Here is a 23,071-nt window from a genome sequence, read left to right as displayed (position 1 = left end):
CAAAATAGTTTTCAGAATATGTTCTGAAATCTTAATTCTCTTTTGAGATACCAAGTTACCGAGGAGTTTTACTTCGGTAAAAGCTAGCCTACACTTAGAGGGTGAAATTTAAGGCATGCTTTTCTTAACTTTTGAAACACTCTATCCAGTATGTTAACCATGTGTGGGAGATTTGAACTGTAAATAATAATGTCATCAGTGTAAACAGAAAGTTCTGAACTGACTATTACACTAAGGGCAAGTTCGCTTACGTGGTTCATTACACCGGGGGATGTTTTCAATCCCTGGCATAACCTAGCATATCTAAAACTACCAAGATTGTTAATGGAAAAGGCGGTAATGTCCTTAGAACGCTCTGTTAATGGAACCTGAAAGAATGCACTAGACATGTCTAAAATTGAGTAGTATTTCTTACCAGCCATCTCTGTCATGATGGTTTTTATGTCTGGGGATTGCAATGAATTCGGAGCTATTACTCTGTTTAAGTCGCGAAGGTCAGAAATAAAACGATAAGTCCCATTGGGTTTCTTGACTAATAGGACTGGGTGTCGATAGGGACTCCCTTCACAGCGCTCTATAACACCTTGGTCTAATAATTTCTGAATTTCCTGTTTCATAGGCTCTCTGTAATGAAAGGGTATAGGGTAGGTCTTGGCATACACTGAGGTGTCATCTGTCAGCTTGATGTCATATTCTAAAACATTAGTTTTAGTTAATTTATCCCCTGGCCAGAGAAAAATATCTGCATACGTGTATGCGAGCTTTAGGATTTTTTCTCTTTCTTCTCGGGGAATATCAGGGTTAACTGTGAGGAGGGAGGGGTCAAATTTCTGTTGACTTTCACTGTTTTTTTGTTTTACTGTGCTATTTTCATTACAAGAGTATGAAAATGCGACATCTTCGCTTTGATTTTCCCAAACGGAAGTAACGTCACTTAAAATTTCACAGGTCGATATTTCACCTAATATTGTGTCACTTTCCAAAGTGATTGTGGTTTCCGTAGGGTTGTGTATGTGAATGACAGGTGACTGAGGGTTTAATGTGGCATTCGGAAGGACTACTGCATGCTGGGTCATAAGGGAAGCAGATGGGGTAAAAAGTACAGGCTTAGGGGTGTTAGGTGTCGTAGTGGTAAGTTTCAAATTGATATAAGTTTTTGATCGTGGACTTAACTGAATTGTGCTTGAAAGGGTAGCTTTTCCCTCATACACATTTGCATTTTCAATTTGGCTTAATATGTCATGCGACACCTGGTGAGTCTTGTACTTTGACCTCAAAATACTATAATTTGGAGTACGTCCTAAATGATGAAGAGTTGTTGTATTGTCTTTTAACGACATTTCGCACCTCTGCGTTCGCAAAAAGTCATTTCCTAAATGGGGAGGGACATTTGTTGAATCTACAATTCTAAATGGGTGCGAATATTTATGCTTTCCAATTATGATAGGAAGAACTACAATTTCAGACACACTCAGTTTTGATTCGGACACACCTTGGATTGTGGACTTGACCTTGTAAGTTTTTCTTTCAGAAGGAAGGAGGTGGGAGGGATAAATTGATATTTGGGAACCCCCGTCAATAAGTAAATCTACTTCTTTCCCTTGTATGCTACTATTGAAAAAATATAGGCCATTTCTCTCAATGATAGGAACTTTGTCTAATCTATTATTATCCTCGATTTCGTTCCTGCAAGTCGAAGATGGTGTTAGTTTAAACTACTGTTATCTCCTTGTGGCTTGTAAAAGCATTTATCGCTCACGTGATTGTAGCGACCACATAACGTACATGCCGATGTATTTGCATCGTCTCGATTACCCATATGTCGAGTCTGATCTCGACGCTGAAACCTACTATTATTATTACCTCTGAATTGGCCTCGAGAGTTCGATCTAAAGTTTCCTCTATGATTAGCTCTATTATTACCCCTGTAGGAAGGGTAGTTATTATTCCCCTTGTTGTGAGCTCTATTCCCTCTGTCATCTGCGTTTTGATTAGCCGTTTTCGCAAATTCCAGAACATTTGAGCAAAAATTAGAATAGAGCTGTGCATGAGAACAACTGTGAAGTGGCGTCTGGGTCAATGTCTGTTGTTGCAAGCTTGTTTGTGTTATTGCCTGGTCGATTTCAAACTTCTCCTCCATCATACGGGAATTAATCAATAACTGCTGGTGTTCGAAATTTTGTAGGTGGGCAATTAATTCCTCTGTTTTGGCAAAGTGCTTATTAGTTAAACAGCCAATGTATTTGGCTCGCAGTCCCGTGATTATATAAGACAGAGTTTGTTCTTCAGTGGCGTTCGGGAAGTATTGCTGGACTAATGCCTTCTTAGCAATAACATAGGTATGAATCGGTTCTGTAATCATTTGCTTCCTGGCGAGAATGATGTGTACGGGATCCGCTGATAGGTACGAGCCTCTAAATAAAGTACTTAGCTCGTTTTTGATATGGGTGTATGTCAGGTCTACAAAATTGGGTCGTTTCTGTATGTCATGAAAATAAGTTAAAGCGGTGTCAGTCAAAAATAAAGGCAACATCTCTTTACGCTTAGCTTCCGACCATCCCGCGGCGTGTGCTACATTTTGAAACATGAGGAAAAATGGGTCAATGTCTTTTGGGTCATTCCCGCTAAATGGCGCCGGGTATAACGCAGTTGGGATTGGGGTGGCCATGTTAGTGGTGGGAATTTCTACAGTTACGTTATAAGGGCTATTAGTATTGTTAGAGGGAGTAGGAACGTGAGCTGGAGTGCTTGCTAAGGGCTGGGGTCGGTCTTTGTTGGGTGTTTCCAGTCCAAGGACAAATTGAGGGGTAGTTTCTATTAGCAGACCTTAACCGTGTTAGCGGAGGGGAGGGGACTGGAGGTAAAGGTCGTGAATTTATTGGGTTTGCCGTGATTGCAGTAGCTAACTCTATGATTTGGTCGAGGGAGGAATCTAGGTGTTCGTGCAATGCTATCGGTGACGTATTCATAAACGAAAGTTCGTAGTGCTGACCAAAGAACAAATGAAAGTATGGGTATGCAGTTATTTATGTCATTAATATCTCGCTTGTCAAATAAATATAAGCAAGTGTTCTCATTCCTGTGTGAATGATGCTCAAATACGTCCAGAGTGAATGTTATGCAGAAGAACTAGATTTTGTTGGGGGGGGGGGACTCGGCACAAAAAGAGAAAAGAGGGGTTGTATTCCATAGGGTAATATACAAAATTGTCACTGGTTCTGACGCATCTTAAGCGTACTGTGGGAGTATGAATTGGAATTACTAAAAATTTACTTTCAAAAATGCTCCCAAAGTGGGAGGGGGGGGGGGTAAAGACTAATTTCATGTAAAGCAATTCGTACAGAAGGGTACTCAATTGCAAAAAGGGCCTGAAGCACCTCCACCATGTTATGATCCCGTTTTACCTGGGATCTGAGGTCACAGGGAAGTTTCAATTATACATTTAGGTAGAGCTTAATTGTATCTGTTGGCTGAACCTCCTCCGATTAGGAGGGTGGAGATATGGAAAGTTGATGTAAAGGTTATTCACGCTTGTTCCTACCTGGTAGGTGTGTGATGTTCTTGTCCAGATGCTTCTTGCAGACCGAATTGTGACAGGCGCCAAGGTTCTATCCTGCGACCCTTGGCTCACCAAACCGAGCAATCCCTTGCGACTCGTAGCATGCTAGGCAGCCGTAACTCCGTGTTCCGTCGTCGTAGTTCAGTAGTATTAGTGTGTTGTAGAGTAATCAGAGACTCCTTATCCATGTGAGCGTCGATGATAAAAGTAATTCAAAAGAGCGTCGATGATAGGTGTAGTTCAAATGAGAGTGAGCTCAGGGAGTGAGCTCCCTTTATAACATTAGGCTTCGAAAAGTTGTTAAACCTTTCGAACGCGGTAGATCTTGTTTTGATCAACGCGTTTGCCTTTCAGTTCCTTGTTTAACGGAAGTTACTAAGTTAGCGCATTCTTGGGATCACCCGCTGGTCGGACAATTCAAGGAAATAAACAAGCGTGAAATTTGCCATGACGAGGTTTTCTCGGTTTAATAATCTCCATATCTCTACACTATATACAATTTGCATAACTTTATACCGAGAAATAAATGCTTCTTATAGTTATACAGAGTATAATCAGTGTAAAATAGACTGTAATCTTAAATGTAACCCTACTTCAAATAATAATAATCATAGTTTATTTAAAGTACTGAGATTTTTTTTAAAGAAAACCTTATACAGCACTGTCACAATGTATAATATTGTAAGAGAAGTCATAATGAAAATCATAGATTAATATTTTTGTAAATTCACCACCATTTTTCAATTTTACTGACAATAATGAATTATTTCTTGTTTTATAGTTTGGAATTTTATATACTATTTTATTTATAAAGTATTCACTATCAATCTTATTTGACAAAATGTTTCGTATCAATACATTAATTTTATCCTTCCTTCTTGAACTCAAGGTTGTTAAATTAAGTATCTCCAACCACTTCATATAATTCAATGATATGTAACTTTTCTTCATTTTCATATAAAGTAACCTGATAAATAATTTCTGAATTGATTCAATTTTATCGGTGTGATTATTTGCTGCTAAAGTAAAAAAAAAGTAAATTAAAAAAGTAAAGTGTTCCCTTGTGCTTAGCACCACGCCATGAAGGCGTGTAACGTCCCACACTTTCTTGATCCGGTCGCGAGTGGGGTTGATGTGATCAGCACCACACCCCTGACCGCCTTTACCCCCAAGGTTTCCCCAGGTACCCATGTTATTCGACGCTGGGTGAGCGTCGGGGCCGCTTCCAACGTTAGAAAAGTTCCCGGATTTGAACCGGCCGGGGATCGAACCCGGAACCATTAGCATGGTAGTCAGACGCGTTATTTGCTGCTACGTTCCATAATTCACTTCCATATTCTACTAATGGTCGAACCAAAACTATAAATAGAAATCTAAAAGTTTCCATTCTATTATGGAAGTCCAATTAAAAAATATAAAACCTAAAACCTTTTTAGCTTTTTTACAAACTTCAATTATATGTTCATCAAATAGCAATTTAGAATCTGTGATTATGCGAAGATCCTAATGAATAGAACAAATAGAAATCTTATTAGATTGTATAACGTTTGCATTTAGTAAAAAATTAATTTCCATACCATTTATGTCACACCATTGTGCTACCTTGTTGGTTAATCATTGAAAACATTTTTTTTGTTATAAACTATCGCTTCAATTTCACCATTCCAATTACATTAACTCTTTCCAGAAATCTCAGGAGGGTCAAGTGCCTGGCTCTTCCGTGCGGGCGCCCTTGATTAAAACATTCATATCATGCTGTAAAAGTGACTAAAAATCTCAATAAATGCTAGAAATGTAGCTATGTGAAACATATTCAATTAACCCATTTTTAATGTCAAGTATAATTTTAGCCTTCAATGTTGTATTTATTACTTTGTAACTGGTACATTTTGTTCTCCCTTGAAAATATATGGTGTCCATTGATAATCCTAAGCTGTTATGTGTTTCTGGTACGATTTACACCCCTTGCTGGAATCGAGTAGAGATAAACCTCTGATGGAGATTCAAGCAACAAGTTACACAAAACAGCCGAGTTCTTTGACCAGTCTATTATTCTAAGGGTCCCCAGATATCTCAGATCCCTTAAATCGGAGATTTCCTTCTTGTTGGAAAAACGGAATGCACCATTTTGGAGGGAGAGAAGCCGAAATTTGCGCGAGGCAAGTTCTTTTACTTACGAAGTTGCAACCTTGGACTGGTGACGCTAATATCTTCCATAAAAAAAAATACCGCTGTGATAGCTTTTGGAAGTCTTTCTGGAAAACGACAAGAAATGGTCTCTTTGGAGAACTAAGTACAGATGGGCTCTCCTTCAAAGGGCTTCGCAGTATACGTGGCCTTTTGATGTGTGAGAGGAGATGAAACTTGCTAAAAAGTCGAAGAAACTGGACCTCAAAATGAGATTCTTGAGTGTGAAAGTTATTTTCCCATGAAGTCAGCACTAGTAAATTACGTTTTTTTCTTAAAAAAGAAATTATATTACCTTCATTACTTTTCCATCGGAGTGATAGCAAGTTGGAAGTTTCTGTTTGTGGAAATGAAACACATACAGATTGTATTTCCTTTGTTTGGTGGTAAACGATGCGAATTTCAGTGGAAAACAAACTATTAAGAGTATTGCGAATGCGAACAATTTCTAACATCATGTTCAAGAGTAGTTTATTTTCCACTTTCACATTTGGTTTCAAAACAATCATTCAATACTGAATCACCTGCGGAGATGTGGTCAGAAAAGGAGTTTCTCATCAAATATAACACCTAAGTCCTTCTGTACGGGAACCCATTGAACGCAATTCTTTTCTATGAAATATTGCGTATTAAATGTATTTTTCTTTAAGGAGAAGGTCATGGTGGTACATTTCTGAGGATTAAGTTTCAGGTTCCATATTTCACACCACTTTATTAGGGAATCTAAGTTCTCTTCAAAAGCGCCATGTCATTTAAATTTGATATTTTACTGTATATTTTGCTATCATCGACGAACAAAAGAAGGTTTGTTCCAGAGTCAGAAAGATATTCTGGTAGATCATCAAGCTAGAGGATGAAGAGAAGAGGTCCAAGGACACTGCCTTGGTGTACACCAGAAAATACACCTCGGTAAGAAGAAGAGGTTCCGTAAAGTACAAGCTTTTGTTGTATGTTTCGGAGGTAGTATTTGAGCAGAGAGAGAAAATTCCCATGGATATTAAAACGATGAGATTATTTATGTAGGAGGTAGTTGTGGCTTATAGAGTCGAAGGCTTTTGAGAAATCAAGGTATATTACATCCAGTTGAAAGTTCTTAGATATACAGTCGATAGGGTCAGATAATACGATGCTCAAGTTAGTTAAGCAGGAGCTGCCTGGTAAGAAACCGTGCTGTGTAGAGAGGTGAATTTGTAAATTCCTTTATTATTTTTTCACAGGCGATAGAAAGTGGTGGTAACAGGGAAATGGGTCTTTAAGAAGCAACAGCATCCCTGTCGCCAGATTTATATAACGGTACCACATTAGTCTTTTTTCCATGAATCAGGGAATGTTGCCTCATTGAAGCACCTGTTTAATAAAATTGAGAAGGGAATAGCGAGAGAAGAAGCAGTGTTTATGAGGAAAATAGAAGGGATTTCGTCAGGACCATTTGAACGATTTTCATGCAACGAAGATAGAATGCTTTGAACTTCTCCCGGAGACGTGGAGAGAGATGTCAGAGAGTGACAGCAAACTGGAGTGAGATTAGGAAGAGATGAAGCACGTATGGCACAATGGCAGTACATTAATGTACACAGACCCCCTTTGGTGTACTATGCATAACACGAACTGTCTAGGGCCAGCAGTAGCCATTTTGTGTAAGTTATTGTGTCAGGGATCGAGTAGATTAGTTGTCGTTGTTATTTTAAGGTAAGTAAGAAATGTGTGTATGAACGACCTTGAAATTAACGAATCTTAATATTTTATACACATTTTGAAAGCTCGTTAATTATGTTTTTGATCACATAGTTAAGTTGTAAAAATGTTTTTTGTATCAAAGGAACCATACCTATTTTGGTTGAAAAACGTAGTCCAGATGCGAGTTCATAAGGTGGCACATGGCGGTCCACCTTGGGAACAGGTTACACTCGCCTCTGGAATTTACACCTTTTCTTCACATCAAAATGAGTTTTATAATTAAAGAATACCTAATAATGTTAAATTTGCACAGACTTTCATGAATCACTAAATGTTATTAATATGTTGGGTTCATATGTTAAATACTACAGTGATACATTTTTTGGGGGAAGGGTATCTTTTCATTTATTTCGAAGACAATTAGTAGAGTGTGAATTAGCTAAAATTTTGCTCCAACCCGGAATTAAATACTACAGAAAATATTTTTTCCAGGAATTTTCCCAAATGGTAGGTCAACTCAGACCCAAAATGCCAAGAGATGAAAGCTTGGCGAAATCATTCTACATACGAGGGGCGGTCAATAAGTATCTGCACTTTTGATGTAATTTTCTTTCGGTTGGCGGGCATGTCCATGAGTGTGCATTTATCATTGATTGAGTGTATGTCACTCCGAAGAGAAGTAGAAGAATTGTACTTTTGGGTGATAGCGAAGATGAAGATGAGTGATATGAAATTAATGAAGAGTCAATCACAAAGATCACACATGCAGGATTCGAACCTGGAACAACTGGCATCACATGGGCTTTGCAAACCACTCCGCCACGGAGGTCTTCTATGCATGGTTACTGTCCATGATTCATGTCACCAACCAAAAGTTTGAGACTCACAGCTTCTCTAATAAATTAATCATGAATAAATATGTTTCTCGAGCACAAGCAACATTTTCTACGAGAAACTATAAGCAGTGAGCCACCTTTGGTACCCTTGGGCCACCTTGGGAAGAGATGCAAGGGTTTTGCAATTATGTTTTTTTAAGTTACATGCAATTTTACAAAATATTTATCTGGTACATCTTATTAGAGTTATTCCTTATTGTTGCGTTTCTTATTTAAACACTGGACTGATTATATACACTATTTAATGTACACTGACACTGGACTACATTGGAATGGAGTCGACCACCGTGTAGCAATGTCTCTCGCTGTTCTCGTACAGTGCGGGTATATCCCGATATGTACCACGCCCTGCACAGTCTCCGAAGCAGAGTCTGCACTGTCCTGCCACCTAGTGGCGACAAGTATAATGAATACTTAAGATATACAAATTTTCACACATTGATAACACAAATAATAATACATACACTAATCTATCCCAAACATAGTCCCCCCTCTTGATCGAGTCGATCAACAAAAGTACAACTAATGATCTACTGGAAGAGGCACTAGTTTGTTAACTGGACGTTTATAAGTTGAAGATGAAGTGCTAACAGTTGCAACACGCACTAGTTCATCCGCACCAGGATGCACTTGTTCAACTATAGCAAGTTTCCATGTAAGTGGAGGTAGGTGATCTTCCTTCACTAAGACCACTGTTCCTGGTTCCAAATTCTTCTTTTGGGTGTTCCACTTGGTCCTCTGCTGCAGGGAATGCAAGTAGTTCTTTGACCAACGGTCCCATAGTTGTTGGTACATTTGCTGCAATCTCTGCCATCTGGATAAACTGGATTCTTTGATGTTAGTTAGACTAGGCTCAGGAAAACTAGTTAGGGGTGCACCTATAAGGAAATGGCCAGGGGTTATAAAACTGGGATCTGTAGGGTCATGTGACAATACTGTGAGGGGCCTGGAGTTAAGACAGGCTTCGATTTGAACTAAGAGTGTTTCAAGTTCTTCGAAAGTGAGAGCAGAGTTCCCTACGATTCTTCTGAGGTGATGCTTCATGGACTTCACTCCTGCTTCACAAAGTCCAGCCATATTTGGGCTATTGGGTGGTAGAAAATGCCATTTGAATCCTTCCTGAGCTGCATGGTCTTCTATAGACTTGCTGAAGTATGATGATTGGAATAAATTCTTCAAGTCTTGCAATTCACGATTGGCACCGACGAAATTTCTCCCGTTGTCGCTGTACAAGTTCAAACATTTTCCTCTGCGTGCCGTAAATCTTCGCAAAGCAGCAATGAATGACTTGGTGCTGAGATCTCCGACCAATTCTAGGTGTATGGCCTTTGTGGCAAAGCATACAAATACTGCTACATATGCTTTCAACCTTGATTTGCTTCTAGTGATTGACGACTTGATGATAATTGGTCCAGCGTAATCAACTCCAGTGTTTAGAAATGGTCTAGTGTACTGTATTCTGGATGGTGGTAATTGTCCCATGAGTTGGTTGGAAATAGATGTCCTTAATTTGAAACAAATGAGGCACTTATGCAGAATAGCTCTGACCACTTGTCTGGCTCTTGGTATCCAGTACTCCTGTCGTAATGAAGATATAAGGAGTTGCGGTCCTGCATGTAATAGTCTGTGGTGTTCTGAAAGAATGATCAATTCAGTTAAATGATGTTTCGGTGGCAATATGATTTGATGTTTGCTATCATATGGTAGCTGCGAGTGTCTAAGTCTTCCTCCAACTCTGAGTACTTGCTTGTCATCGAGGAAAGGATGCAAGTCTGAAAGTTGACTATCCTTTGACACCTGACTGTTAGAAGACAATTCTCGTATTTCCTTGCCATAAACTTCGTGTTGCACGCTTCTAATGCAAGTACGCAACGCTGATCTTAAGTCACTTGCTGACAATGATCCTATGTGTTTCGCTTGTTTGTTCCTTGAATTATGTAGAAATCTCAAACAATATGCAATCACTCTTTGAAGTTTCAATAACGACGAAAATCTGCTGATAAATTCCATTGTTGGTGCATTTGTGACTAGACTTACTGTAGTTGTTCTTAGTTCTTCAAGTTCGTCGAGTTCGAAGTCATCATCAATTGACGATGTTGGACTCGAAGGCCATGCTGATGCTGGAAGTGATAGCCAATCAGGGCCATGAAACCACATTTGAGAGGTGTGTAGCGAGTTTATATTTGTCCCTCTGCTGATTAAATCTGCGGGGTTCTGTGCTGACACTACATGTTTCCAATACTGAGGCTTAGAACATTCTTGAATTTGTGAAACTCTATTCGCTACAAAGGTCTTCCATCGTCTTGCAGGTGATTCAAGCCACGCCAGTACGATCTTCGAATCGGTCCATAGATTGATTCTACTGACTTCCAATTGTAGTAGTTGTAACACCTTGTGTGTTAGTTTCGCCAGCAACAAAGCAGCGCACAATTCAAGACGAGGAAGAGTGATCCTTCTTATAGGTGCCACACGCGAACGTGAACAAAGTAAATGTACAGTGGTTTCACCATTTTCATTTGTTGATTTAAGATACAAACAACAGCCATATGCAACTTGCGATGCATCTGAAAATCCGTGGAGTTGAATGTCAACCACTTTTCCTTGAACTAGCACAAATCTGTTAACTTGTATCTGATTAATGTTTGGTAACTGTTGAAACAAACGTTTCCACTCCATGTTGAGTTGTTCTGGTAACTTATCGTCCCATTCCATGTTATGGAACCATAATTGTTGTAGAAATATCTTGTAAGAAATTACTATTGGACTCACTAGTCCCAAAGGATCAAAGATTGACGCGACAATAGAAGCTAATTGTCGTTTAGTGATGTTGTCTTCATAACATGACACTATCTCCTTGTTATTTGCTTGCAATTTATCAGTTGCTGGTTCCCACGTGAGGCCTAAAGCCGTGACGCTTGCTCCCTTGTCGAACTGAAATGGTAGTTGCATTTCTCTATGAGTAGCTGGTACTGCTTCAAGAAGTGCTGGATGATTAGAACACCATTTCTTCAAAGTGAATCCTGCTGAATTCAGTAAATCGATTAGTTCTCCTTGCAATTGTCTAGCTTCTTCAATACTGTTGGCTCCAGTGAGGAGGTCATCAACGTAAACATCTCGTTGTAAAACCTTGGATGCATTCGGAAACTTGGTTGCTTCCTCTTCAGCTAACTGCTGCAATGTTTTGGTCGCCAAAAACGGTGATGATGCCAAACCAAATGTGACTCTTGTGAGCTCGAACGTTTGTACTGGCATATCTGTAGATTTTCTCCAAAGTATGCGTTGAAACTTAGTGTCATCTGGATGAATCAGGATTTGTCTGAACATCTTCTCGGCGTCTGCCGTAAATACAACCTTGTGCGTTCTGAAGCAAAGAGCTATAGACTGAAGATCGTCATGTGTGGTTGGACCGACCATCAGTATATCGTTTAATGAGACTCCATTTGTTGTTTTTGCTGATGCATCAAAAACAATTCTGGTCTTCGTGCTGCTGCTGCTAGGTTTGAATACTGGATGATGTGGTAAATAGTATGACACGTCATCAGCTTCATTTGGATCTGGTTGTACTGGCTTCATGTGTCCCAACATTTCATACTCCTCGAGTATTCTGCCATACTCCTCTTTCAACTCTGGTTGTTGTTGAAACCTCTTCTCTAACTGATGTAATCTAAATAATGCCTGGTTGTATGAATGTCCTAGCTCTGTATGATTTGATCGAAATGGGAGACGAACAATGAAACGCCCTGTTTCATCTCTGGTGGTGTGTTGATTGAAGTGGTTTTCACAAGCTACTTCTTCAGCTGTTTTTGGTTTCGAGAACATTTCCTCCAACTCGAAAAAACGCCGTAATTGAGAATCCAAATTGTCTTCCATGCGTACAAAACATGCTACTGTGGGTGTACTAGGTTGTACAGGCTGTTCCATCCGACCAGCTAAAATCCAACCTAATTCAGTATTTTGAAGAACTGGATAGTTTTCATCTCTCGTTTGTCTTTCAGGAAGAAGTAAGTGCAAGTAAAGTTCCGATCCAATTAGTAGATCTATCCCTTCTGGTTTGTAGAAATCTGGATCTGCTAACTCAATGTCGGTTGGTAGGTTCCAATGTTCATGATGAATAACTTGAGAAGGTACGTTCCCGGTGATGCGTGGGAGTATCAGACAAGTAAGTGAAGTCTGGAAGTCTGACACTCTTGAGCGCAGCTGAATGTCTACACTGTGCTTGGCTTCCGATGAAACATTATTGATTCCTCTGATTGGAATATGATTTTTCTGCTTTCGCAACTGTAATCTCTGAACAAGATCTTCCTTGATGAAATTTGACTGAGACCCACTGTCCAGGAGAGCTCTACATGTATGTGGCTGTCCCCTAGAATCGATGACTTCTACTAAAGCTGTTGATAGCAGAACGTGTGATCTTGGTTTACTCTTAAATGTGCAGTATGAAGATTGTACTGAAGTTGTCCTTGCAGCTTCATTCCTCGTGTCTGGTGAGTCATTCCTTGGTTGGTCTTGCCTTAGAGGACCTCCTCGTTTACCGCCTTCGTCTGGATGCAACAGTGAATTGTGTTTCAATCCACAGCGTCTACAATTCCCTGAAGTACAGTTCCTAAAATTATGATTCGATCTGAGACAATTATAACAAAGTTTGTTGTTGCGCACACACTCTTGTTTCTGTTTCAGACTGGCGCCTGCAAAAGACTTGCATGAATATAAGGAATGTGCTAATTTACAGAAATAGCATTGTGTATTTGTAGTTGTCAGGTAAGAATTTGACTGACGGATGTGTTTCTGGTTAGGGCTAACCTTGTGTTCATTGACATTTTTGTTTACGTGAACAGACTTCATTGATTCCAAAGCTTGACATTTTTGTTCTAGAAAGGTGAACAGTTCCTTTAGTGTAGGGAACGACTGATCGGTATGGCTTAATTCCCATTCCCTTCTTGTGTGAGAATCAAGTTGAGCCAAAAAATGATGTATCAAAATAACATCTTCTAACGGTGTTTGTAATTCAAGAGCTCGAAGAGCATTTAAGTTACTGGTGACATCATTGATGAACTGACGTAATTCTGTGGCATTTTCCTTGTTAATTGCGTTCACATGCAAGATGTTATTGACATGACTTGCTGCTATCAGTCGTTTATTCTCATACCTATCTTTCAACAATTGCCATGCAATATCGTAATTTGAATCAGTCATGGGCAAAGTATCTATAAGTGTTCTTGCTTCAGATTCCAATGATGAACGCAAGTAGTGGAATTTCTGTATTTTAGGAATATTGTCATTTGTGTGAACCATAGCCTGAAATGCATCTGAATATGCTAACCAATCCTGATAATTACCGTGAAACGTGGGTAAACATACCGTGGGTAATTTGATGTGCTTGGTGCCTAATGATGAAGCATTGTTTACAACATCCGATCCATCTGTAGGTGCAGCTTGTGCTTGTTTATGTTTCTCTATAATGGATTCCATTTTACCCCATACCTTGTAGTAAACTTCTTCAAAATCCACCCTGTGAGGTTCGTGATTCTCGTTTATATCTTCTACTTCTAAACGTGTTTGAACTTCATCATATTTTTCCCACAAAGGTGTTAAATTCTCTAAACGGACCCTTACTTCTTGAACTTCCCCCGTATCTTCAAAGGAATTAACAAATGCTTGTGTTCGTGTTAACTGGCCCCTAAATCCAGCTCTCTTGCGTATCAACACTCTTTTCTCTTCTTCATCCATCGCGAAGGAAAGAGGGCAAGATGTGTAGGAAATAGTACGTGAGGAAAGAGTAAACAAAATATGGTGCGAGCCTAGCAAACTACTGACCTTGACCTGAAGCTTCCCTGGGTGTTGGCGATGACGTCACTTCAGCCGACAGCAGGATACTGTAGTGGATGATCGAAACTGTCCAAATTTATGATACTCAGTCCCGTGATGAGTTATCGTAACAGATAACTTATCGTCCACTGAATACTACCGTGTGTAACTCAAGTCTCCTAACAAAACATTCGACGTACGCACGATATAACAATACGGAATGTCTGTTCAAACCACACGCGTAACCGTTGTGATTGAAAATTACACGTAATACGTAATAAGTACTGTGACACACAAAGTACTACGATTGAGCACATAACATGCAACCGTACATTGACGTAAGTACGAATATCAGTACACATCTATAACTGGAACACTGCATACAAAGTCACTTCGACACCGCGCGAAAACACTCGTTCTTTCCATGGCGGGCGAGTATCTCTATTTGGAGATTTATAAATTGACTTAGAAGCTTAACTATGACTACCATTAGCTCACCTAACTTATTAAACTTTCTATCACTTTCACAAACTTTACGCTTTTTAGGAACATTTAGCATTTTTAATTCGTTTGAAATAAATTACGTTTCAATTAATTAAGTTGGAAAATTTTAAATAAAATGCCTAACAGGATCGATAAATCAATGCTGTCTTTTCAGACTTAATCGTGTTGAAAATCAAGACGAGTTAGATATTATCACTCTGTTTTAATTTGAGGTAGTTATAATACTAGATGAAGATGATAATGACAATAATAATAATAACAAGGAAAATAAGGGGTACTGCACACAAACACGAACACACAACATTCAACTGATAGAATGAGGTTATTTATTTATATACCAGGTGGTTATAATTAAAGTGACGGTGTTCAGAGTGGTATAGCACGGGCTGTAATGAGAGTAGCAGTCTGAAACTTCGTAGATATGCTAATGAAGCAATGCGCTCGCGAATTATGCAAAAGAAAAATTAGTTCAAATTCTCGCCACCAGGGTAAAAAATGGCGCTGTAAGCAGTCAAAACGTGGAATTTTCCGTAACTCTGACGTCAAAGTCGGTGACATTGTCTAACCATTGTGTGAGCTCCCTGGTTGTTGTTGGTGACGCTTGTTGTTTTTTCCTTTAGTAATGTTCATGTAATTCGAATAGTGAAATTGTAGCGATATTTTATTACAAAGAGTATTGTTTTCTGCGATTTATAGTGTTTTTCCTGTAACTATACCAAGTTTTGACTGCTTACAGCGCCATTTTTACCCTGGTGGTGAGAATTGGAACTATCTTTTTTTTTTTTTTTTGCATAATTCGCGAGCGCATTCCTTTATTAGCATATCTACAAAGTTTCAGACTGCTACACTCATTACAGCCCGTGCTGTACCACTCTGAACACCGTCACTTTAATTATAACCACCTGGTACAATGCTTAAAATGTTATAAACGAGTCAGGTTCACTATGGACTACAGTATTGCGCATCAGTACACAGCAAAATAAAAAGAGTGTAATATTAACTATTGCCCATCTATGTGGGGTGGATATGGTGTGTATTGCACTGCGGATAATTATTCTACCAAGAAGATATGTATCTTTAGAATGTTTCATTCATTTGTGAACTCAAAATAACCGTATATTTATTGCTCAGTTTGCAGCACTCAGCGCTTTACATACTAAACCTGCCACCCAAACACACACAATTAAAAAAGAAAAGTACACCTCGAAGATTTTAACAAACGCTGACACGTAGGTGTTGGTTGGAAAGAAAGAGTATCTGTTAAATTGTTGTTCTGATAGTGTAACATCTTGAACCGTAGGCGTAACCTGGCTGTAGCAAGAGGGAGCACTTATATCTTCCCCAAATTTTCAGATGTATTGTAATGTGCAAGTTATTATTGGTACTTTACCTTCTGGGCCATGAAGAGAACATGAATAACAGTAATAAAGAGTAATTATTGTGAATTCGCACATGTAACAGTAAGATATATTTTAACGATTATTTTATAGAATGGATAACTTTTTAATCTGCTCCCGTCCCAAAGTTAATAGTTCAGGAAGGACCAGGGAGGCCTGCCCCCCCCCCCTACTTAAAAAAATACTAAAAAAATAACATATGATGAAGTTCAGTTACTACATTCTTGTTATGAAGCCATACCGCAAATCTTGACGCTTGGCATGTGCGGTAATTGCGCCGCAATACCCGGTCTTAGACGATTTGATTGATGTGTAGAGTTTGAAGAAAGAAAAACGTAAAATTACTTTGTGTCCAGTCAACAGTTACTGCTGGGGCAGCAAAATAACTTTTCAATTGAATTTTTCTAAAATTTCTGAAGCTTACAATTGTACCGTAACATTTTTAAAAGTAATACGAGTATTGTATCAATAAAAATTTAATGAAAAGCAAAATGCAATAATCGTACTGTTTTGCTTCTTTTAAAACTGACAACCAATATACTAATTAATATTTGTTTACTTAAGCGAGGAAATTTAACATTTTCAAATCTAATATTCCTAAAACTAAGTGTTTTTAAGTTGTTTCTTTTTTTAATTTCCGGGTGAAGGCCTCCGAACCCCTTATAAACTAGGGGATATTCAATAACCCTCAGGTACATCATATGGTTCTCCCAGAGTCTGGCCCCCCAAAAGCAAAAGCTCAAACTCCGCCCATGCCTCTCCTCCAAAGTTATACTTCAAGTTCTAGTCTGCCCCAAAAAGTTAGGCCAAATTCGATTCTTCTCTCAACCGTAAGTTCCAAGTTCGATTGTTCCTCGCCCCCAAAGTTAAGCCCCAGGTTCGATTATGCCCTTCCCTCAAGTTGTGCTCCATATTCGATTCTCCCCCCAAAATTAGGCCCTACGTTGATTCTATCCCCAAACCTCAAGCCCCAAGTTACATTTTGCCCCCCACCCAAGTTAAGAATGAAGTTCGATTCTGACCCCCTCCCCAAAAGTTAGGTCCCAAGTTACGTCCCAGTTCGGGCCTCTCTATGGCGCAGTGGTAGCGTCGTCGCCTTGTAATCAGGGGATCCCGGTTAGATACCCTTTGGAAGCACATACTGGTTTGGATCCCACTTTAAGCTGTAGGTAGATCTTTGATGATGGTATATTATGTACAGATACACTCTTTTTGTTACTTCTTCTTAAGAACAGCGTTTGTAATTGAAGAGATTCCAACCACTCCTTACATTTAAATGTTACATAGCAATTTTGGTTTTCATGGACAATAATCTCATAAATAATTTCTGAACTGATTCTGTTTTTCCTATTTGACGTTTAGCTGCTGAGCTCCAAAATTCGTAATCATATTCTAATAAGAGACGTAAAGTTGTCATAATAATAATAATAATAATAATAATAATAATAATACTAATACAGTATAATATTTATTTAAGTGTTGAGCACGATTTTACAACCAGGTACATCACTGTGTCAAAATTAGTCATACAAAATTTCAGAATTTAATACATAATTATTATATAATACAGTAGATCCTACAATCTTATACATCATAAATCATCATAAATTCAAATTGTAGGTTTCAACAAGATCCGCTACTAAACCTCTAGCCTTATTTAGACATGTATGAATTTATATATATGTATATACCTATGGGAATATCTGGGAATTTTATAAGAAATGTTATTAAAAAAATATTCACTGTCAATTTGGAAAGTAAAGATCTGATGTTCGAAATTTATCCTTTTCATTTTTCTTCTCTCTTCTAACGTAAGCATATGCAACTGTGTTAACCATTCAGAGTAAGTTGATCATAGTATTATTTTTAAACTTTGTGCATAATAACCTGATAAAAGTATTTGAGCTGATTCAACTGTTACTGGTGGCTGTCAGAAACTATAATTCATTAGCATATTCAAGAATAGGACGAACTATCGTTTTATACAGGTATCTTAATAACAATAATAATATATTTACTCCTATAAATGTAATTGGTATCATATTTAATATCGGTTTAGACACTAGTGGTTCTAATACTACTTTAAACTTTAGGTGCATTCCTTGTTAACTTATTTTGCTTAAAGTTCACTTCAAGTTGCGGTGAATGTGAAGACTAATACCCATGCGTGTTACACATGACTTTACTTGAAACATTACCATGTAAACATTGCATTTATATGCATTAATGATTTTACTGTCAAACATTCCAAATTGCAGTCTCCATCAGGAATACTCCCATTTATCAACAAGATAACAAAAAAAGCCTTATGATATTTAAAACTTAACAAAAGCAAACAATGTTCTCACACTGTAAATATGATTGACGACGTATATTTATTTTTGGATGTAATTCAGAGAATCACAATATATGAATAAGCAAAAGATTTTGACATCATGTTCCAGATTTCTTCATGCCCGCAACATAATTAAGTTACAGAGACGTATCTATAAACTAAACTCTTACTTTATGGAAGATATTGCAGATGGCAATATAAAATATTTTTTTCCTATACAGTCTCTGTAAAATTTTATATTGTGTCCCTCTGTGAAATATGCACGTTTATTAAAAAGACCAGAAGTTTCCATGTTGATGAAACAACCAATAAGCAAGCTGAATTTATAACGAGTTCCATTTCCACATTTGCATAGACAGAATGTCCGCATTCGTTCGACGTACCTCATTACACTCTTAATTGAAAACATTTCGATCATCGAGAGCTTATCGTTGTGTGTTTCCGCAGATATTTGATCGCAACTTTATATAAGCCCATTCTCTGTTCCAGCAAATCCCAATATTCCCAGAGGCATGGGAAGGGAAATTATTATTACCCCTATCATACACGACAACTGTCACGTGTGTAAAAATAATGGAGCATTTTTAAGTTGCTTTCCTTCCAAATTTTCAGAATTGGGAAACTATGTACCTTTGAAGGTATTGATACTTTCATGGCACGATGAAATTAATTAAGGTAACCGGTTACAATAACGCCATGGATGCAATAACGCCGTTTGATTTTCAACTGTTTTCTACAGGAAGACAAAGCAGGTGGCAGCACTCTGCACCATGCCTTTGTGTAGAGGAAAGGTTGTTGTTGCTAGACACCGATAATTGTCGTTCTGTTCAATGTGTGTTTTGTTTTGTGCTTCTTTAGGTAAAACGCTAACAGGATTTCAACAACGGAAACGTAAGTGAAGTTTTTTTGTTTCCTTGTACTACATATCGCTAGGCAGGCATGCTTATCAGAGTTTTTGTAGGGATTTTTTCTGGAATACAGTGTTCCATGAGGAGTGTATTTACCATGTTCTTACAAGCTTCATGTTTAGCAGGGAGCACTGGCGTGGTGGAATGTGCTCCCTCTTGGTTGGCTCCAATAACGCCGTACGCGACGGAATAAATAGCGCCATGGTTTTCCTTCTAAAAATAATTATCAGTAATGTGGTATTGAAAGAAGTGTGCGTTGCTATTACGTACTCCGGTCCTTAAAAATACTTTTCCATCTTATTTCAGTAAAATGGCACGTTATAAATCACAAGGATTGCGAGATTTGTGGACACAGGAACAACTGCTGAGGGCAATAAATGCTGTAAAGGAGGGACTAAGTGTGAGTGCTGCTTCGCAAGAATATAGTATTCCACGAAGGACTCTGCAAGACAACCTACTGCGCAAAGTACACGTCAAACGTTTAGGACGATCGCGCGTTCTAACATCGGAGGAAGAATCACATCTTGTGCAAAGGATTAAAAGAATGCAACAGGTTGGATTCGGACTGACTCGCTGAACGGTGTGCAAGTTATGTGTTCAGATATTGTGAAGCAAAGAACATCAAACATCAATTCAGAGGAAGTAGTACTGGCAGACGTTGGTTCCAAGGCTTCATGTTACGTCATCCGGAACTTTCTGTCCGATCTCCCGAACCACTTAGCTATGGGCGTCTAATGAGATTTAATAAGGAAAGAGAAGTATCTGCTGGATCTGCATCGCAATCAAATGAGCAGGTACAAACTGGCGATAAAGACCTCAATCTCCAGCCGTCAACATCACATGAATGTGTCCCTGAAGCCGAAGCAAGTAGGCCTGGTGTGTCTTCAACATCCAGTGACAACTACTTCCATGAACTCCTTTCAACTCCATATATTAAAAAAAGGAAGAAATAGATCAAAAAAGTGCATGCAGTGTTAGTGGATAGGAGTCTGTTCACAGAGCGTCCCAAAGTAAAAGATAAAGCTTCAACATTACCAACAGGTGGGCAAAGGAAGGATATTAGTTGTAAGGGGAAGAGCAAAGGCAAAGCTAAAATCGGAGACAGCTCCGACTACTGTGTTTCATGTAAAGGATACTATTACAACGATGCTGGTAAGGACATTGATTGGTTGCAATGTGCAAATTGTAACGGTTGGTTTCATGAATCATGTGACAATATTTTACCTCTTACTGGGTACTGCTATTCCTGTTCAAACTAATATTTCTTGTTTTGAATGTTTTTTCGTCCATTCTTTCATTTTTACTTATAATATATATGGGTAAAGATACCCTGGCGTTATTGTATCCTTAGTGCCTGCAATACCGCCATTACACTTTGAACAACATTTTTATTTTTTATTTCCTTTGTATTCAGTTTGTTGAAAGATAGTGATATCCTGTATAATCACGAGATGTACAGCTACTAAAAGTATGTAGCATTATTTATTTCTCTGATATTAAATGTGCTTTATTTGAGACAAAGTGAAAAGGGTGGCGTTATTGTAGCCGGTTGCCCTAATTAAATGAAAGCGTTGTGTAAGTAGCTATGTGTAACGTTTTCAATTACTGAATAAGATTTTTGCAAAAGTAGAAACGTCATCCAAAAACTTGCATATTTCCCTAATAACTTCACCGAGGTTGGCTAAATGAATGTTTGGAAATTATGAGGATCTTTCACTCTGATTTCGAGCCCTTTCGTTAAGCTAACAATCAACGTTTACTGATTACATGTTAAATATGAATGTGTAGAATTTGAATTTTACTGAATGTTATTCGTACGTTAGGATAGAAATAATGTGAGAAATTTATTTCTTATTGTAATTAAAATCCTGTTACTTTATAAACCTACGAATTTTCTATGTGCTTTGCATTTAATTTAGTAATGGTACTACTGTATTTGCACAGAAATTATATAAGGCAAAAATTACTTTTTCAGCTATATCTGGAAACACACGCGCGTATAGATAGACTCGCGTACTTTCGACGTGGCCTTTGGCCATGTCTAGTACGTTCGCATGCGTGACCTTCGGCCACGTTGTGGGCGTAATCATATTTTAGATGAGGTAAAATGTCTGCATGTTGTATTGGATGAAGGGGAACAAGTGTTTAAATTCGCTAATTTGAAAAGTTTAGAAAGTAACTTTATGTGTGTATGGCCTCTAATAAGGTACAAATGTTCAAAATAGTATTGTCTAACTTCTTGATAGTAAAGTAAGTAAGGGATAACAGCATGTTTTGCATAAACAAATTCAATAGCGACACTAAACTGTAAATGCAATATTTACGTCTTTTGTCATTTTCACATTTTTAAACGTAATTGGATAATAATTATTTTTCGTCATTCCCCTCAAATTCCTACCTTGCCCCTGTAATAAATTCTGACGCTCGTATTTTGAAATATGAAATGTCTAGTATAATTCACTTACAGTAGTTTTCGGGGTGAAAGAAAACTTTCCTTAAGTTCCCTAGCAACGTCCGTTTCCATGGACAACAACAAGAACAGCAAGCTCTAAGGATTTGCACGTCATTATACCCCCTAAACATTTAGTTAAAACATCCACGATGTAGATAATATTTTCATATTGAGTTTACCAATATATATGTAATTGTATCTGGGCTGATACTTCTTATTATGGAGATGTCACCCTTGTTTGAGCCACCTTTTCTAAGCCAGGAGTTGCTTCATCTGCGTGTTGTAGATCTGTGAGAACTGTATAACGTATCTCGACAATTAAGAATTGAAGGAAACAATGTGTGCTGCAAAAAATGCCCGTGGCAACGGTTGCTAAGGACGTGAATAAAGGGCATTTTCACCCTTAAGGAAGGGCCGATTGAGCGATTTTTGAATTTTCTCGGACTTTTGGGACGATTTCATGGGGGGCCATAATCGGACATTTTTCGCCTCCGGGGCTTCCTTCATGGAGAACATGTATGTCAGTGAGTCAGTCAGTGGTGGGATTGGGGCTTTATATATATTGGATGATGATGAGACTGAAAAGATAGAAAGATTGAGACATGCACCCACACACACACACACGCAGAGGGAGAGAAATTATTCTTGCATAAATAAGAAACTAGCTAAACACAAAAAGGAAGGACAGGGTAAAAATGAAAAAGAAAGCAAGCAAATAGAAATAAAAGTAGAGAAATTGACGCAGTTAAGGAAATGAAATATAGAACAGGAACGAAGGGAAGAGAAGTAAGTGAATAAGAAAATATAAAGGTAGATAGTATAGATAGATAGATAGATAGATAGATAGAGAGAGAGAGAGAGAGAGAGAGAGAGAGAGTGGGGTAGAGGGAGAGAGAAGACAGCGAAGAAAAGAGTTGGAATGAAATATATAGAGAGAGAAGGGGAGGGAGAGAGTAAGAGAAAGAGAGAGAGAAGTCGAAGTAAAAGAGATATGAAGAGATAGAGAGAGACGAAGGCGAAGATAAAGGGTTAGAAAGAGATAGAGACAGAGAGAATGATAGAGACAACTAGAAAGAGAAAGAAAGAGATAAAAGACGTTGAAGGAAAAGAGTTAGAAAGAGATAAATATAGAAATAGAGAACAAAATAGTTGAAGAAAATAGAGAGACAGGTAGAGGAAAGAAGGTGAAGAAGAAAGAATAAAATAGTTAGAAAGATAGAGATAGAAAGAGAGAGAGAGAGAGAGAGAGAGAGAGAGAAGCAGATAGAAAAAGAATTAGAAGTTGTAATGATGCGATCATTACTGGATCCTTTTTTATGTTATAAATTGTGTATGTCTATGTCTATGTCCT

General features: G+C 38.2%; 1 protein-coding gene across 1 annotated transcript; it reads right to left on the bottom strand.

Annotated features, from left to right (window-relative positions):
- Positions 1-8,841: 8,841 nt before the first annotated feature.
- LOC145980151 (uncharacterized) lies at positions 8,842-14,046 on the bottom strand. Its single transcript, XM_083113194.1, has one exon. The coding sequence runs from the start codon at positions 14,044-14,046 to the stop codon at positions 8,842-8,844; it is 5,205 nt and encodes a 1,734-aa protein (XP_082969320.1).
- Positions 14,047-23,071: the final 9,025 nt, after the last annotated feature.

Source organism: Lepisma saccharinum, chromosome 27, assembly GCF_977018435.1.
Source record: "Lepisma saccharinum chromosome 27, izLepSacc3.1, whole genome shotgun sequence".
NCBI classification, from domain to species: domain Eukaryota; kingdom Metazoa; phylum Arthropoda; class Insecta; order Zygentoma; family Lepismatidae; genus Lepisma; species Lepisma saccharinum.
Note: the sequence above shows the minus strand (reverse complement) of the source record. Positions and strands in the feature narration are given on the sequence as shown.

Coding starts and splice junctions, on each gene's coding strand:
- LOC145980151 (XM_083113194.1), bottom strand. CDS start 14,046: ATGGATGAAGAAGAGAAAAGAGTGTTGATACGCAAGAGAGCTGGATTT.